Below are 15424 nucleotides of genomic sequence, written 5' to 3'. Positions count from 1 at the left end.
GACACCTATGCTTGTACACAGAGATATATGATGCCATATAATGCCCTTCTTCTCTTCACAGCTTTTCATTCTTCAACTTTGAACAAATTCACATCGAGAACTGCCTAGCTCTAATCGCCACCCATTCATTACAGCATCATGTCTTATTTAAAATTACCACTTCCTCCAAGCACTGTCGACGATGGAGAATATATCCTCGTCGATGATCCTTCTTCGGACGAAACGAGCGGTATGGGAGATTTCAAGTCGGTCAACCCAGACGACACTCTTTACGATGACGATTCTTCTTCGGATGACTCATGCGACTTCGATAATATCAGTACCACTACCTCTATAATTGACGATTTCGAGCCTGATCTTGAAGACATCGAGTCTGATCCCCAAGTCATCGAAGCCGCGAAGCAAGCAATAGGATTGAGTAACGTCAATACCTACCAATTCCAGCTTTTCATACACTTTAATATGTTACAGGCATTATTCATCTGTAGCGGCGAGAAGGTGCGGAATGAGATCAGGAAATGTATGCACAATCTTATGGCATCCTACCCTACACTTTTCGGAGAAGTGTTTCGTTCCCTCCGAAGAGAGATTTCCTGTCTCGGGAAGCAGACCAAAGACCTTGAAGCAGAGACGCGAAATTTGAAACAAGATAACAATAGTCTGAAAGTTTTGGTCGATGTGCAAGAGGAGGTGCTGGTGGCGCGGCATAAAAAGGACATCCAGAATATTCGTAATTCAGCGAATCGAGAGTTATTGACTCTGAAAAACAAGAAGGACATGGAAATTGAAAAAGTTCGGACGATCGCGAGAATGGAGGGTGAGGTTCTACGCAAGGAAGTACATACTTTGAAATCGACGAATCACACTTTTGACGCGAAGATTGCTTCGGCCAAACACATAGATCATGGATCCAGCATAGCAGACACAAAAACGGCCTCTCCTTTCCAGCCTGGCCAAGACATTTCCTTGCAGTACAGAGTTGGTCTTACCTTTACGAAATGAATCATCTATCTTTCTTCTTGAGGTTCTGGGCAGCACCACCACATTTGGTGACCCCTTGGTTGAAAACCCCTCTCTCATGTTGTTAGGAACTATACTTGCTAATTCGTTCAACGGCTGCAGACGGATAACACTCTGAAATGTGGAGACGAAAACCAATCCGAATCGAAGGCTATGAACTTCGGGACAGAGAAAGAAGTTCACGACTGTATGGCACACTTATCTCAGGCTGATATCTACAAGGCTCACGAAAGGGTGTGCAAGCAAATATCCGAGTTGCAGGGGCAACTCGAGCTCCAGCACCTCCATAAAGCGAAACTTGTTGAAAAAAGCCAAGAGACGGTCAGGGATATGAACATTGCCGTGGCACAACTACACTCGAGTCGGACAGAGAGCGCTCAACGACAAGAGACCATCCGCAACCAAAACAAGAGAGACACAGAACGTATAGAAGAGCTACAGAAGGCGATTGAGGCTTATCAAGAAGTCAATTTGCTCGGAGTCGGGAGAGATTATTATCAGCAACGATTTGAACAGTCTCTAAGTAACCTGGATGGCCGCGTGTGCTAGTTCTACTGCTGGTGATTGGTGGTCGAGGAGGCGTTCAAGGTATGTGGAGAGAATACCCCACTAGCGGAGCTGTCACTCGGCCATCTTGCGTCTTGTCTTCTGCACAATACTGGTTCCCGAATCTTGCTTTCTTGCTTCGGTGCGTTGGTGTCTTGGTGCTGTATCGAAAAGGTTTTTATTGTCTGCAATTGGTAGAGGATGTCCAATCATACGGATTCGATTGTAGAGGATAGAACACAAAAAAAGTTTCTGCTTTTTCTTAATACCTCCTACTTTTGCCTTGGGTGATATAATCTAATCAAAATTATAGGACATGGTGAGCAACGCCCTCCCAAATACTGCGCTAAAATACCCATCAGGTACCGACCCCTATTTACAGCTCGCTTCCGTTGCCAAGGATCAGTTCACCACGCAACACTTCGCGATCCATCACCTCGCCAAGCACCTCTTTAGCACCGACAAGAATACCATTATGATTACGATTATAGTTCAGATTTCAGGCACTACCACCTGGCGTTTATACGGATCCCAATAAGCATCTCTCTTCCCACCACAAACTGGTTGCTTACCCGCTCAGCTCTAACCAGCCCACGATATATGAATCCAGATAAGCACCATCGTTACATGTCAACCACTTCGCTTTACCTTAGCGTTCCACAAAGTAAAGTTGCTTAAGGGGAGATTGCAGCAAGGTAAGCGGGAAAGGAGACATAGCTAGGGCTGGACGGAATAGACTCTAAAGGTAGGTCATGATAAAGAGACATGAGTGCATGCAGTGTATGTGATGATTCGCATACATTTGCGATTCCATTGATGCTTCAATTGGACTTTGAGAGCACGACATATGGATAAGTGATATCTGGAATACCGCATTAATTGGTTTCCTAAGTAATTGTCTGGAATAAGGGACTAGGCTTTATAAGACATGGTCCCTCAAGCCTCCCCTAAGAAGACATTGATTAAGGTATGTGGACTAAATACTTGCCTTGTGTTTTGTCACTAATTTATGAAATGGACTACGCTTAACTTTATAACTTTATTGGGTATAAAATATTAATGTTGAAATTAGACATAGTCCCCCAAAGGATATCCTGCCTTCAGTTGTTCATAAGGATATATATTAAAAAAGAATTAATACGATAGGTATATAGACTCTATATTAATCCCATTGGCTTTGTGTCACTTTCCACATCCACCAATCATGCAATGCACCACAGACGGGATGACCTTACCGCTACGAGGCTCACCTGAATGCTCTTTGCGTTTGCTGTGCGGTCCTCTGTCTCACCTTATTCTCAGCACTCCTTCTGCATCCACATCACCTTTCCCTGCTTCCCAGAATCGACGTTCAAGATCTGGCCCGTTATGCTACCACTCCAATTCTCGCTAGCGAGGAACAATATACTCTTCGCCACGCTCTCTGGTGGTACTGGCTGTTTAAGTGCTACCCTGTGGCACATTAGCAGAACACCGCGACCACTTCTTAACACGGTCCACATACGTAGCTTGGGCATCTAGCCAAAGCTGGTCTGGATTCGCTGCACATTCATTTTTGAACTGTGGGGTATCCACTGGTCCTGGAGCAACGGCGTTTACTCTTGTCCGTATCAGCAGTCTCGTTGGTTTCGGCAACCGGCAGGAAAGCCACTCACCTCGCTCCTGGCCAGATTCGGGCTACGTCGCCCATCAAGCTTCGGACGAACCCGCCCTGCACGGCACTCTTGCCAGAAGCATAATCGGCATTTCCCCTTTCTCCAAAATGGCCACTTTCGCTTCCCACGATTATCAGACTCACGTTCTTGAGTTCTTTTGCTTGGTCGACCTTTGAGTATTCTCTCAATTGTCTCAGCCATGTTCGGGCTGTCAAGAAGGTTCCCTCGACGTTGATCTTGTGTGTCCTCCGCCACTGCTCCACCACCATGTCTGCCAGACTCTCATGATGGTGCAACACTGAGAGATCGAGTGAAGCTAATGCTATACAACATGCTATAGGACCGTGCTTCTCTGATGCAAGGGCAAAAGCTTTGGTCAGAGCATCTTCCGAAGAAATATCGCAGGAGATGTAACTGAAGCTGGAGGCAGTCGTCGTAGGTGGGGGGGGACGTAGATCCAAAGAGGTGACGTTGGCACCTGCTGCGAGTAGTGCATCAACCGTGGCAGATCCTATGAATCCCGTACCGCCAGTAATGAGCACATGAGTGCCTTCGAGGTTCAGGGAAAGGTCCATTGCTTGTCGTGGTACCAATTGCGGTTATCCGTGGTATTGATTCGAAAAGGTCGACTTCCACATTGGTGATTGTGGTCGACTCCACACTAGTGTTTGTGGTTGACTCTCGAGCTGACAAGACTCACCGCTCTCAAGCATATCTGGCAGCAGCCATTGCCTTGTCAGTCAGTTGGCAGACGCCTCGAAGGAGCATTGATAGTGCTTCTTTGCTCCTCCGCGTTGATATTAAAGATAGAAGCACCTAAGATGCACTATTGTTAGTGTGATGTAGTGCATCGCTTTGCCCCGTCTCATCCAACAGAGCCCCACTTTGGTCGACACCAGAACGCCAAAACTTGCTCGTGAAGAAAGTCCAACGCTCCTTGGTACAACATTGTCTGTACAACAATCAGTCGCACCACTTGTCGAAAAGAACGTATATCTTCAGCTCTCCACCTGTCACCAAAACGGCGCACCCGAGCTCTTCTAATCATACAACATAAAGAAACAAAAAGTAATTTCGGGTTTGCCTTGAGCTTGGAATGTCATTACCCCGGACAGAGAGCTGCTTCGGCGACCTCGCCAACGTTGTTATTCGTGGATCTCCTCCTGCCCTAAGCATGCAGCAAGTACTCATACGATTGGGAAACCACTAAGTCGCAAGTGATTAGGAACACGGTCGTAAGGCTAGAGTCTGTGGGTAAGCGGGCTTCAATCTGGGACTCTGTTTGATTCGTGATAGGCTGCGGTGACCTTGACAATGGAATGCACGATGTTCATTCCTGCACTCGGGCTCTCAGCCTCAATCTCAAGATGCAACAGACTCCTACCAGCCAGCCCGATCCAAATTTTAAGAGCTAGGAGTTAGACTAGTAGTTAGTCGTGGCCGAGGGTAGGAGCCATAAGTAGAAGGTAAGTCTGCTGCAGCATTCAGCCAAAGGCGTTCGGCCGCTCTTTCTTCCAGAGTGTTTTGTCTCGAATAAATCTGTCCTTCAATACACAACCTCCTCAACTTCCTCCTTCGTCCTTCAAATACGCTTTCATCCCGTCACATTACTCTTTTGAATTCCCGATTCTTCACTGAGAGTACGCAAATCAATTAGCAACGCGTCGTGTCACTACAAGATGAGTGATACTTCTGCTGCTCAGACGCGCTTTGAGCCGGAGAGTACTTACAAAGTCCTTCCTCAAGATGCATTCAACGTCGACATCGAACAGCAGACTCTCGACGAGGGCCATCTTTTGAACGACACGGTCCGTAATTACTCTTGGTCGGGCGTATCAGTCATCGTCAAGGACCATAAAACGAAGGAACCCAAGATAATTCTTCACAACATCGATGGCATTGTCGGGGCCGGAGAGATATGTGCTTTGATGGGACCTAGTGGTTGTGGAAAGACAACTCTGTTGAACGTCCTCGCCCACAGAGATGCCGCTACCGGAGCCAAGGTCGAAGGTAACACCTTAGTCAATGGTACCAGCCCGTCCACTGGCGCTTTTCGACGCATGAGCAGCTTTGTAGAGCAGGAAGACGCCCTCATTGGATCTCTCACTGTCCGTGAGACGATGCACTTCGCAGCTCGTCTGGCTCATAAGAAGTAAGTCGCCCATACGGCCCACAGATCAATTTTCTGACTGTCATCTAGCGCCTTGAGCAAGACTGAGCGGATACGAAGGATTGACGGACTTCTTGATTCATTTGGTTTGAGGAACCAGGCCCATTCTATCATCGGTACGCCAATTCGCAAGGGCATCAGCGGTGGTCAGAAACGCCGTCTCAGTGTTGCCAGTCAACTCATCACTGCCCCGAAGATGCTGTTCTTGGATGAGCCTACCAGTGGTCTTGACTCTGCCGCAAGCTTTGAAGTTGTTTCCTTCATCAAGGAAGTAGCAAAGCGAAATAATGTGAGTATGGCGTCTTTCTTTGAACGATCCAGAGGACTCGAGCGACCGAGACACATTGATGCTGCCATGTACTCTTTAGCATGTTTCATTTACCTTAACGTCGGGAGTAATGTTCACATCACAGAAGCTGATTTGTTCTTAGTTGATTGTTATTGCTAGCATCCACCAGCCTTCAACTTCGACCTTCCAGATGTTCGACAAGTTACTCCTCCTGTCAGCTGGCAAGTCGCACTATTTCGGACAAGTGGATGGGGTTGCACCACATTTCGAGAGCATGGGATATGCTATGCCATTCCACACTAACCCTGCCGAGTTTCTTCTGGAAATGATGAACACCGATTTCGCCGCTGACCAATCTTCTGCCATTGCACGTCTGGATGAGATGCAGAAGTTCTGGGCTGGGTCTGACTCAGCTGTTGAGCTTTCGAAACGCGTCGGTTCTATGCCTGCCGAGACCTTAGTTGATATCAAACCATCCAAAAGCAATCTGCCAGTTGTGGTCATGTCCTTAGTTCACAGATCATTCATCAAGAGCTACCGGGACATTGTGGCCTATGGTATTCGTATTGCGATGTATGTTGGGCTAGCCGTCATGATGGGAACTGTTTGGTTACGTCTCAAGGCTGATCAAGCTGACATCCAACCGGTCACGAATGCAATATTCTTCGGATCTGCCTTCATGTCTTTCATGGCTGTCGCCTATATACCAGCGTTCCTGGAGGACCGAGCGACTTATATCAAAGAGCGTGCTAACGGTCTGTACGGACCTACTGCGTTCATGATTGGCAACTTCCTGATTGGCCTTCCGTACCTTTGTGAGCTCCCCTTTACAAAATCTTGATTTCCTTTGCCTAGCAGAAAAACCCACTCGTATGCTTAGTGCTAACCCTAATTTAGTCATCATCAGTCTCCTGTTCAGCGTCGTGGCCTATTGGCTGTCCAACTTCCGGCCCACAGCTGGCGCTTTCTTCACTTGGGTCATGTGGCTCTTTCTCGATCTGGTTGCTGCCGAATCACTGGTGGTCTTCATTAGCTCTTTGTTCCCCATCTTTGTGGTGTCTCTTGCCTTGACAGCTTTCGCGAATGGATTATGGATGTCTGTCGACGGCTTCATGGTTTCCCCTAAGATCCTGAACGTCTTTTGGCGCTACGTGTTCCACTACATCGACTATCAAACCTACGTCTTCCAGGGCATGATGGTCAATGAATTCGCATACAGAAATTACACGTGCGGCAGTGACTGCCAATGCATGTTCCAGACCGACCTATCCTCTGAGTGCTTGGTTCCAGGACAAGCGGTCTTGGACCAGTATGACTACCACACAGGAAATACCGGAAAGTGGGTTGGTATTCTATTGGCCATCGTCTTGGGCTATCGTTTGCTTGGTTGGCTCGTGTTGTGGGCACGAAAGTGATGCGTGTTATTTGGCGAAAGGCGTTTTGTAGGAGATACCCCAAACTCGTATGCGTTGATGTCACTCAAGCATATGTTGGTGGATAACCAGAGGGTTGATTGTTGTTTATAGGTGGTTCCTTCATGATATATCGTCGGTGAAGGTTGCTGTCTCATTTTGAATGCTAGATTCTCATATTAGCGAAGATATCAGTCTTTCACGTTGGACAATCGAAAGCTTTTGGGGATGAAGAATATAGATCCAGAAGTCATAGTACATACAGAGCCCCAGCATAGCTGCAATTAAACTTGCTTGCATAACATATCTGGGACACATTTCCCCTCAAAAGCGAGGCCTGGGTGTATTCAGATCCGGAACAATATTTAGGTAAGGCTTCTAACATACCTACATCAAGTTTCAGCTGTGATTGGAATTATACTCACTATACTTGAAACTATACTCACTCCAACACAATATGCTTCAACTCTCCTCCTAATAAAATACAGTACTCTATATGAAGTACTTCAAATCCTTCAATCTGAGCTTGCAAAGTTTCTCTACATACTCTCACGTGACATGAAAACGTCTTACCGTCAGGTCCCTTTGGCTCTAGAGATGTCGCCGTAGGTAGCACACGACTATTGCAAATAGTTCAGAGAAAGATCGGTCTGGCAAGAGACTGTATTCACAACCCGCCGTCACTCCACACGTGAAAATTACACAAGAGCCAGGGCAGGTCCCACCTTTGAAACAGGTGGGAAACAAATCACAATGCTTCAAGCGAACCATGGGACCTCGAACTGTACCACGCCCGCTCCCACCATTGAGGATATCAAATTCTCCTCTTTGATCTGTACGTCTCCAACAAGCCACTCACTATGTCGATTGCAGTCGTACCAGCACACGTCGACCGCCGCTCATCCTCGTAAATGGTTAGGTACATTGACACTTCCCGTCGACAACTCTGTTCTGTGTTCGGTGACCTCGGGAATCGCTAGGAATCGCTGAGCCCTGCACTGCACAGGCTGCTGCACCTCTCTCGCTCGTGCTCAATCATTCGACGGTATTTAGTTCTTGCATGGGGTCGGGTCGCCGCCGCACGCTCTTGTAATAAACCATCTCGCATAATCTGCACTTCATGTCTTGGTCGCCGAACAAGATCACTTCTGCCGTCACTGCCGTGGAAATGGAGCAACCAGCGGCTGAGATACAGCTGGTTCACGTACCTGATAATGTCGAGACAGCGACGACCGTCAATGGCCGCGGGCCCTCCTCCACGTCCCCTAACTCCGACGACGCTGGACCAGAGTCCCAATCCCAGTCTCAAAATGAACGTGGAACATCAATCACCTCCTCGCGACCCGACCAGAACCGAGAGCGGGCCACAGTCCCATCTGCTTGTGTTCAGTGTCGATCCAAGCATCTCAAATGCGACGGCTTGAATCCATGTACGAGATGCTCTTCCAACAGCTTTGAGTGTGTTTATGTGCGAAGTCGTCGAGGCTTCAAAGGCCCCCGCCGCAATGGCGCCCTAGGCAAGGCTGCCTCAGTAGTGGGAACCATCGATAGGAGCTGTCCCTTGGTGCATCCAAATGGAGCGCCGATTGTGAGAACGACACCAAATGTCCCAAGTGGTTTAGCCACTCCTCCAGATCACAGGTTGATGACCTTGCCTCGCGCTGTCGATCTGCCGCTGTTTGATATAAGCCAAGAGTTGGTTTCTTTTGAGCCGAAACCATTGCCGTCTGGTTTGAACCTTCGAGAACGGTGTATCGAAGCCTTCTTCTACCACTTTTATCCGGCTCACCCGTTTATATTATCTCGGAATAGCTTCTACGCACTCCGGAAAGAGAAGCCCGAGCTCCTTGTCCATCTGGAGGCTTGCATGCGTTATGTGGGCTCGTTTTATGTACCCCAAGCTCCAATGGAGACTTTGGAGGAGGCAGCTGAGCGTTCTGTCTACGACCCTAAATACCCGAAAGATGGATTCAAGGTACAAGCTATGCTCATTCTGGCCATTGGCCTCGATGGTCGCACATATCAAGAAAAAGCACTTCAGGTTCTCCTTGATGCTCAAGACATTGCCTTGGAGCTTGGGATGAATAAGCGAGACTACGCTTTCATGAATGGAGGAGGTTCAGATGTCTTGTCAGAAAGTTGGCGCCGAACGTGGTGGGAACTTTATATCGTCGATGGCATGATTGCTGGCGTTCATCAGAAGAGCACTTTTCGCATGAAAGAGATTCCAGCTGATGTAGCTCTACCTTGTGAAGAGAAGGAATTCGCTTCCGGAGTAAGTCAAAATATCATATCTCTCCTTTCGACGCTAACACTCGTAGCAAATACCAATTCCTCATTCAATTGAGGACTTCGATGATGAATCATTTGATGGGAGAGATTTCTACTATTCCTCTTTCACATATCGAATCGCTGCAATTCGGAATCTAGGTCGGGTATTGTCTTCTAGACAAATCATGATGCCAGATGTTCCCACCATCGAGAGGATTGATGCTTATTTGGTTAATTGGAGGTTGCACTTGCCAGAGTCGAAGAAAGACTTTGTGAACAGTGATGGTCAACTTGATGAGATGCTATTTCAAGCCCATATGATCACTGAAGCGTAAGCCAAAGTCCCTTCGGGTTATCATAAGGTAATGCTAACGTAGATTTAGAACAACGATCCTGCTTCACCGTGAGCATTCTGAGCTCGATTCCACCGTCGCCAGAAATGTCACTTCCTGCGCTCCCCACAAACCCATCGTGCCCGGCCAATCCTACAACGTCCACGCCGCAAAAACCATTCAAGCCGCTCAAGATATTTCAAAATTAATTCAACTCCCAGTCCCCCTCGTCAAACACACCCATTTCTTCACCTGCGTCGTCACACTGGCGTCAATAGTACATCTCTCATGTTGGTCCGTCCTCATGCCCGGAATCCACGACGACGACCTCAAGCAACAACTCCGTCTCAACACCGGCGCTCTAAAATCCCTATGGCAAATCTGGCCTTCTGCCGGAAAGGCTTTCGATCAGGTAAAAGGCGTAGCGCGGGAGATTTACGCAAACAAGAAACACGCGGCCGAAGTGGGTTTCTGGTCTAATCTGTCGGATGATGAGGTTATGAGGAGTATGATTGAGGATCAAACTATTATGGAGGAGTTGCAATTGCTTAATTAACTTGACTTTGTGGGAAGGGATGTAAAAGTATTTATTTATGACTTATGATGATGTTATTTATTTTGTTAGAGTTGGAGTTGCGAAGCGTATATTTGGATACCTGGGAAATCTATTCTTTTGCTTGACTCCCATTTTTTATTTTCTTGATGTTCCAGATTTGCTAAGTCTATAAATGCCTCACAATATCTTATCTTGCTTTGGATAATTGTGAGGGTATAATGTCCCAAATCAGCAAAATGTCATTACTACTGATGCTTTCACAACTCAACCCCGATATTGGATGGCAAGAGAAACCAGCACAATGTCTGTTAGCAACTTTCTCTCCTACTATCCTGCTAATAATTAGATGTAACAAATATCGACAAACATTCTCGTCTCGTAGTGTCCCAAATTGTTGACATCACAAATCAATTTTCATTGTCCGGCCCAAAATCCAGATGTATGGCTTGCAAAAATACTATTCCTCCAACAAATCTCGAGCTTGGTCTTAACCAATGCACTTGAGTTTATTGTTGGCTGAAGATCAAGACGACTGTCTACTTTATTTACTATAGTTCAACCCAACCTCTTATCAACTCTGCCAATTGAAAAAGTGAACTCTTTCTATCTACAATTCACTAAAACAGATAAATTCTTCAAATCAACCTACAATCTTTCCTCCTCCGACTCCCTTGCTCAACACGTGATCTGCGGGGTCGCGTTCACGTCTTCTTCAAACTCGACGCGATTGCACCGCGATTAAAAGAAGTACACAACCAACCCACATCCTCTCTCCATCATCCCCCAAAAATGGAGCCCTCAGACCCAAACACCACGCTCTCCATTCCCGCAAATGAGGAACTATCTCCCCTTGAACAAGACGTGTTGGACGAGTACGAACGCCTAGCTGAGAACATGAAGAAGGTATTCCCCCCCCCCTTCTCCCCCGAACGGAAAAGAAACAATGTTAATCAAGAGGAATGAATAGTTAGCAAGTCTTCTTGACACAATGGCCGGGAAGCCGACGGCGGAGATACTGGATGGGTTGAGGCAGTTGGAGAGGAAGACTAGTTTGGTGTTTACGTTGTTGAAGGCTAGTGTTTATAGTATTGTGTTGCAGCAGGAGATTTATTCGGGGGATCAGGGGGGTGGGAGTCAGGATGGCTGAAGGGGAGATTGGTTGGATGGGTTTGGGCTTGTCAGTGAGGGCATTGGGGCATATAAGGATGGCTACGAGGAAAGATGCTTGGAGGGAAGAGAACAGACGCGACACGAATTACCGCACATACGAAGATACCCATATATCAGCGGAGGAACGAGGTATACAATTGCAAGGCTATTGGGTGCTCACGCTATGCTGCGCCTGGTCTATGCAACCTCTGTACTCGTACATACATACATCCTCGACAATGTACAACATACAAAATATTATACACGGCCACCATAATACACTTTTCTCACATCTACCAACTTCTTGCCTCTACCCCGAGCAATCTCGTCTGGTATTCTTTGCGTCAACATGGCTTTGTAGGCTGCCTTGACTGTGTTCATCTTGTTTCGTGATCTGGGGACTTTGGCTGCGAGGTCGTGGATTCCTGCTGCTCGAGCCATTTCGAAAATTAAGTGCTGGCAGCGGAGGCCAAATCCTAGCAGATATTAGATACAATTCGGTTCAATAGAGAGGAAAGTGCTTACCTGGCGGTCTAGACATAAGTTTTAGCTCAACAGCAGACACCTTTGCATCCACCTCCCCAAATATGGTCCTCTCTTCATACCGTGGAATAGGCTGCATGGCGCGGATTGCTGCGATCCTAGCATTGGCCTGCGTCTCTTCGGCTTCCTGACCTTTCGCCTCCCCAATACCTAATCTGCCATTGCCGTTCCCAGCAATCGCAAGACAGTAAACGCTGGCAATTTTGCCCAAACGAGTTTGGTTGACCACACGATGCCTAACCAAGATCTTCACATTGTAATTCAATATTTCGTCCAGGGTCAAGCCCGATGACTTGATCAATCTGTTGTAGATACCATCAGGATCTCTGGGGTCGACGTCCTCCTCATCTTTCTCAATTGCGGCGTCTTCTTCGTCTGAGAATCTCCTGGGAAGGCCGGGTGCAAAGGCCATTGGGGTTTGGTTTCGTGGTATGAATTTGCCATCTGTCCCCACGAACCAAGGTTCTCGATCGCTGGTCTTCATCTCGTCGAGTCGCTCCTCCGGTACATATATGCCCGATTTATTCAGGCCGAGTTCTTCGCCCATGCCGCTTATTGATTCCTTTTTGGGCTTCTTTGACTGCAGAGACTCCCAAGCCTTCTTCTCATTTCCATATTCCTGCCAGGTGTTGGCCATTGCAGCGTGCGACTCGCCTGGTGTCATGAACCTGATATTGGGATCAATGGGCCCCTTGTACTTTTGCTGATTATCCAGAAGCGGTCTCGTCCTACTAAAATCCTCAATGTATGGCAGAGTCCCCATATCTGAACGAATCACGCCTCTGCGTCCAAGATGTGAAGGATTGATCGCCTTCTCTCCAGCTTCAATAGCTTCAAGCTGCTCCGGGGTGTATTTCTTCGCCAAAGCTTTCTTCTCTTCGAACGTATACGGCTTGAAAAGCTTTCCAAGCTCTCCAGGTGTTTTGGGGGTCGAAATGAGTCCCATATCAGATGCCTTCACGCTGGGAAACTTCGGCCGCCGTCGTTCGCGGTGGCTAGGGGACGAATGAAGATTTTGACATCGTATCCGCGGCCGCAGCGAGGGCACAGGAGGGGCGGATAAAAGACATCGTGCAGGCCGTGAGACGCTCATCACTGTCGAAGTATTTAGAGATCCTCTGGGCACCGTGGGTTGGCGCAATGGTGCTGGCAGATAAATCTCGTGCCGTGAGTTTGATACTTTTTAATCGAGCTCATGATTTAGGCCTTGCCGAATTGGGCTGGGTTAGCAGGGATTATGCTAAGCCTCGATGGATACCTTAGTTCGGAACTTCAACGTCAAACCTTTCATATCTTCTTCGTATTCTAGGATAGAGATTCTTTGGTCTGGTTTCAGTCTTCCAATTTCCAAATTTTCTTATGTTCCATTTTCGGATACTCTCGATTCCACGGATACACATACAAGAACTGAAAGTACAGTTATTGTGACCTTGACCGAGTCATGATCCGTTCTGGATTGTGCTTCAAGATAAATGTGCTTTCTGCTACCTGAGGCCTTTCTTCCCACAGCATGCCTTCAGTTCTTTTGGATCGTTTTCCGCTTAAGCCCTATTTTCAGGTATCATGATGCTTAGTCCCGAAAATCTGGCATATCCCAGTGGGAACCAGTCTTTGAATTATTGAGTAAACCGTTATTTTAAGCTATGTACAATTGATTATTTTTCAAAGAATTATCACGTCAGCAAAACAAAGGTCCGTTTACTTTTGGTTGAGAAAGATTACCACAAACCGCCAAAAGTGCTGGCGAAGGAAAAGCGCTTGAGCCATGTCCTCGTCTCGTTACGAGGACGGTGAAGAAAAACAAGCCAGAATTGTGTTGCAAGAATCCAAGGGCCGAGTCCGCGCAAGAGAATGTATATCATCAAGTCGGGAGGTCATTGTATCTCGGCGGTTCAATGAGGGTTGCCGCCCCAGTTTGTGCTGTCCAATTTTCAACACGGCATGGCATTTTTGACTTTGATTACATGTTTTGCCAGAAGGCTTGTTAGCTCCAAAGTCCTGCAACATTTTACAGCAACATGAAAGGAGGATTAATGTACAGTATTTTTGAAATCATGATTTCGACACCACCCTTGTTATGTCGATGTCCTTCTTGGCACGCTCCCACGGCAGTGGAAGATTTTTTATAGAGGTACAAATGAAGCATGCAGTTGCTAAGACAGCTTTCTTTGGGCTCGAGTGTAAACTGAACTAGCTGACATGTCAATAAGCCTGCAGCATGATTCCAGATAGACACACCGATGTCGTCTTGGACGCCGCGGTTCCGGGACTATACATTCTTGATGTCTTTCTCTCTCCCCAAACTAAGAACGTACTCGGCCAGAGAGCACGAAAAGAGTAAGTTGCATATTTCGGGACTAATCTCAATTCTCCATTGGGCAACGTGGTCGCGACACAATCACCAGGCGGCAAATCAAATCAGGTGAGGAGCTGCCGGACGATGCATATCGTCAGCCCTACAAGCAGCGAACCAGGAGCGCACCTCTACTGACAATAAAGTGCTCGCCATCAACGGCAGAGTCAGAATATATGTTTCGAAAATCACAAAATCACAAGAGTACATCTTGAATGCTATATAAGGTCAGCAAAGCTTCAGATCAAAGAATATACTGGCACGAGGTTGCTGATAAAGATTGTTAGCACAGCTACAATTGCGAGATTCCACTCGCAGACATCGCGCCCCCAACGTCAACATCAGCACCAACCATGAGCAACGACGATTTTTCACCTCAGGGGTTCACACGGGATCGTCCAAGCGGGCCGCAGCGAGGAGCGTCCCTCCAGATATCGACCTCGAGACAGGGAGATGGGAGGAGTATGAGCCAATCATCGGGTTTATACTCTGCACTGCCACCTTCGACTCCTTACCGAACCAGCAGCGGCCCTCTACCATCTCCATCTACCCCACAACACACTACTGCAACTAGATCGAGCACTCTTGATACGCCGAGATCTGCCGGGTACAATGACAAGAGTCAGTGGTTTTCAGATTCCTCGAAAAATGGCACGAAGAGTCCAACTTCACCGAAGACCAAGAGGAGATCCGACTCATCAATGATCGATAAGCGAATCTCACCAGACCCCAAGACGAATGTTTATACACAGTGTGGAAGACATAGTGATCAGTGGCTGTTTGGCGGTTTTCCGTTCGACAATATCAAGAAAGCCCTTGAGAGGGACAAGAAGGAATGATATGGAAAGGTTGTTTATGTCGAAGGTGGTCACGTCTCTGGTTTTCTCTCACCCAGTTCGTGGTGCAGTCCTAGTGTTTTACGATTTTTATGCTTCTTTATACCTGGTGGAAATCTATTACAAGCGTTTATGACAGCAGCGCTGCTTTCTTTGCGTTTGGTGATGTGGCTCAAGAGTGCTTTATTTGTCAGAGCAAGAATTTGCATATCTTTGCAATTTGGACATTTCAAATTCTAGCTTCTGTTCTCAATATGGTTTTGGGAGAAGTAATAAAAAAGTAAGGCCATCG

General features: G+C 47.2%; 7 protein-coding genes across 7 annotated transcripts; 5 read left to right on the top strand and 2 right to left on the bottom strand.

The window, feature by feature from the left end:
• Nucleotides 1-96: 96 nt before the first annotated feature.
• LY89DRAFT_679838 (uncharacterized protein) lies at nt 97-1766 on the top strand. Its single transcript, XM_018213950.1, has 2 exons — nt 97-978; nt 1123-1766. The coding sequence occupies exons 1-2, from the start codon at nt 139-141 to the stop codon at nt 1567-1569; spliced, it is 1287 nt and encodes a 428-aa protein (XP_018077373.1). The 5' UTR covers nt 97-138; the 3' UTR covers nt 1570-1766.
• Nucleotides 1767-2646: 880 nt separating this feature from the next.
• On the bottom strand, nt 2647-4042 carry LY89DRAFT_679837 (NAD-P-binding protein). Its single transcript, XM_018213949.1, has 3 exons — nt 3222-4042; nt 3071-3166; nt 2647-3018 (listed from the first exon to the last, which is right to left on the bottom strand). The coding sequence occupies exons 1-3, from the start codon at nt 3794-3796 to the stop codon at nt 2865-2867; spliced, it is 825 nt and encodes a 274-aa protein (XP_018077372.1). The 5' UTR covers nt 3797-4042; the 3' UTR covers nt 2647-2864.
• A 566-nt stretch (nt 4043-4608) lies between these two features.
• On the top strand, nt 4609-7514 carry LY89DRAFT_164657 (P-loop containing nucleoside triphosphate hydrolase protein). The gene is made up of 4 exons (XM_018205519.1): nt 4609-5373; nt 5422-5680; nt 5823-6495; nt 6578-7514. The coding sequence occupies exons 1-4, from the start codon at nt 4901-4903 to the stop codon at nt 7093-7095; spliced, it is 1923 nt and encodes a 640-aa protein (XP_018077371.1). The 5' UTR covers nt 4609-4900; the 3' UTR covers nt 7096-7514.
• A 272-nt stretch (nt 7515-7786) lies between these two features.
• LY89DRAFT_635115 (uncharacterized protein) lies at nt 7787-10524 on the top strand. Its single transcript, XM_018211426.1, has 3 exons — nt 7787-9367; nt 9414-9694; nt 9747-10524. Exons 1-3 carry the CDS (start codon nt 8213-8215, stop codon nt 10249-10251), a joined length of 1941 nt encoding a protein of 646 aa, XP_018077370.1. The 5' UTR covers nt 7787-8212; the 3' UTR covers nt 10252-10524.
• A 516-nt stretch (nt 10525-11040) lies between these two features.
• Nucleotides 11041-11429, top strand: LY89DRAFT_776838 (uncharacterized protein; the record flags this gene model as incomplete). Its single annotated transcript, XM_018222084.1, has 2 exons — nt 11041-11154; nt 11219-11429. 2 exons carry the CDS (start codon nt 11041-11043, stop codon nt 11396-11398), a joined length of 294 nt encoding a protein of 97 aa, XP_018077369.1. The 3' UTR covers nt 11399-11429.
• A 60-nt stretch (nt 11430-11489) lies between these two features.
• On the bottom strand, nt 11490-13108 carry LY89DRAFT_605656 (uncharacterized protein). The gene is made up of 2 exons (XM_018210401.1): nt 11926-13108; nt 11490-11876 (listed from the first exon to the last, which is right to left on the bottom strand). Exons 1-2 carry the CDS (start codon nt 13034-13036, stop codon nt 11659-11661), a joined length of 1329 nt encoding a protein of 442 aa, XP_018077368.1. The 5' UTR covers nt 13037-13108; the 3' UTR covers nt 11490-11658.
• Nucleotides 13109-14477: 1369 nt separating this feature from the next.
• LY89DRAFT_164617 (uncharacterized protein) lies at nt 14478-15150 on the top strand. The gene is made up of 2 exons (XM_018205518.1): nt 14478-14523; nt 14589-15150. The coding sequence occupies exon 2, from the start codon at nt 14650-14652 to the stop codon at nt 15133-15135; it is 486 nt and encodes a 161-aa protein (XP_018077367.1). The 5' UTR covers nt 14478-14523; nt 14589-14649; the 3' UTR covers nt 15136-15150.
• Nucleotides 15151-15424: the final 274 nt, after the last annotated feature.

The sequence above is a fragment of the Mollisia scopiformis genome (assembly GCF_001500285.1).
Source record: "Mollisia scopiformis unplaced genomic scaffold LY89scaffold_2, whole genome shotgun sequence".
Lineage (NCBI taxonomy): Eukaryota > Fungi > Ascomycota > Leotiomycetes > Helotiales > Mollisiaceae > Mollisia > Mollisia scopiformis.
The sequence above is the reverse complement of the archived record's forward strand: the minus strand, read 5'-3'. Positions and strand labels throughout refer to the sequence as shown.

Excerpts from the sequence above, each read along its gene's own strand:
- LY89DRAFT_679838 (XM_018213950.1), top strand. The coding sequence starts at position 139 with ATGTCTTATTTAAAATTACCACTTCCTCCAAGCACTGTCGACGATGGA. Across the intron at positions 979-1,122 it reads ACATTTCCTTGCAGTACAGA|ACGGATAACACTCTGAAATG; the intron begins GTTGGTCTTACC and ends CAACGGCTGCAG.
- LY89DRAFT_679837 (XM_018213949.1), bottom strand. The coding sequence starts at position 3,796 with ATGGACCTTTCCCTGAACCTCGAAGGCACTCATGTGCTCATTACTGGC. Across the intron at positions 3,167-3,221 it reads CGAATCTGGCCAGGAGCGAG|AGTAAACGCCGTTGCTCCAG; the intron begins GTGAGTGGCTTT and ends GATACGGACAAG. Across the intron at positions 3,019-3,070 it reads TGGCTAGATGCCCAAGCTAC|GGTAGCACTTAAACAGCCAG; the intron begins GTATGTGGACCG and ends AATGTGCCACAG.
- LY89DRAFT_164657 (XM_018205519.1), top strand. The coding sequence starts at position 4,901 with ATGAGTGATACTTCTGCTGCTCAGACGCGCTTTGAGCCGGAGAGTACT. Across the intron at positions 5,374-5,421 it reads GCTCGTCTGGCTCATAAGAA|CGCCTTGAGCAAGACTGAGC; the intron begins GTAAGTCGCCCA and ends ACTGTCATCTAG. Across the intron at positions 6,496-6,577 it reads GATTGGCCTTCCGTACCTTT|TCATCATCAGTCTCCTGTTC; the intron begins GTGAGCTCCCCT and ends ACCCTAATTTAG.
- LY89DRAFT_635115 (XM_018211426.1), top strand. The coding sequence starts at position 8,213 with ATGTCTTGGTCGCCGAACAAGATCACTTCTGCCGTCACTGCCGTGGAA. Across the intron at positions 9,368-9,413 it reads AGAAGGAATTCGCTTCCGGA|CAAATACCAATTCCTCATTC; the intron begins GTAAGTCAAAAT and ends TAACACTCGTAG. Across the intron at positions 9,695-9,746 it reads GCCCATATGATCACTGAAGC|AACAACGATCCTGCTTCACC; the intron begins GTAAGCCAAAGT and ends ACGTAGATTTAG.
- LY89DRAFT_605656 (XM_018210401.1), bottom strand. The coding sequence starts at position 13,036 with ATGAGCGTCTCACGGCCTGCACGATGTCTTTTATCCGCCCCTCCTGTG. Across the intron at positions 11,877-11,925 it reads ACTTATGTCTAGACCGCCAG|GATTTGGCCTCCGCTGCCAG; the intron begins GTAAGCACTTTC and ends AATATCTGCTAG.
- LY89DRAFT_164617 (XM_018205518.1), top strand. The coding sequence starts at position 14,650 with ATGAGCAACGACGATTTTTCACCTCAGGGGTTCACACGGGATCGTCCA.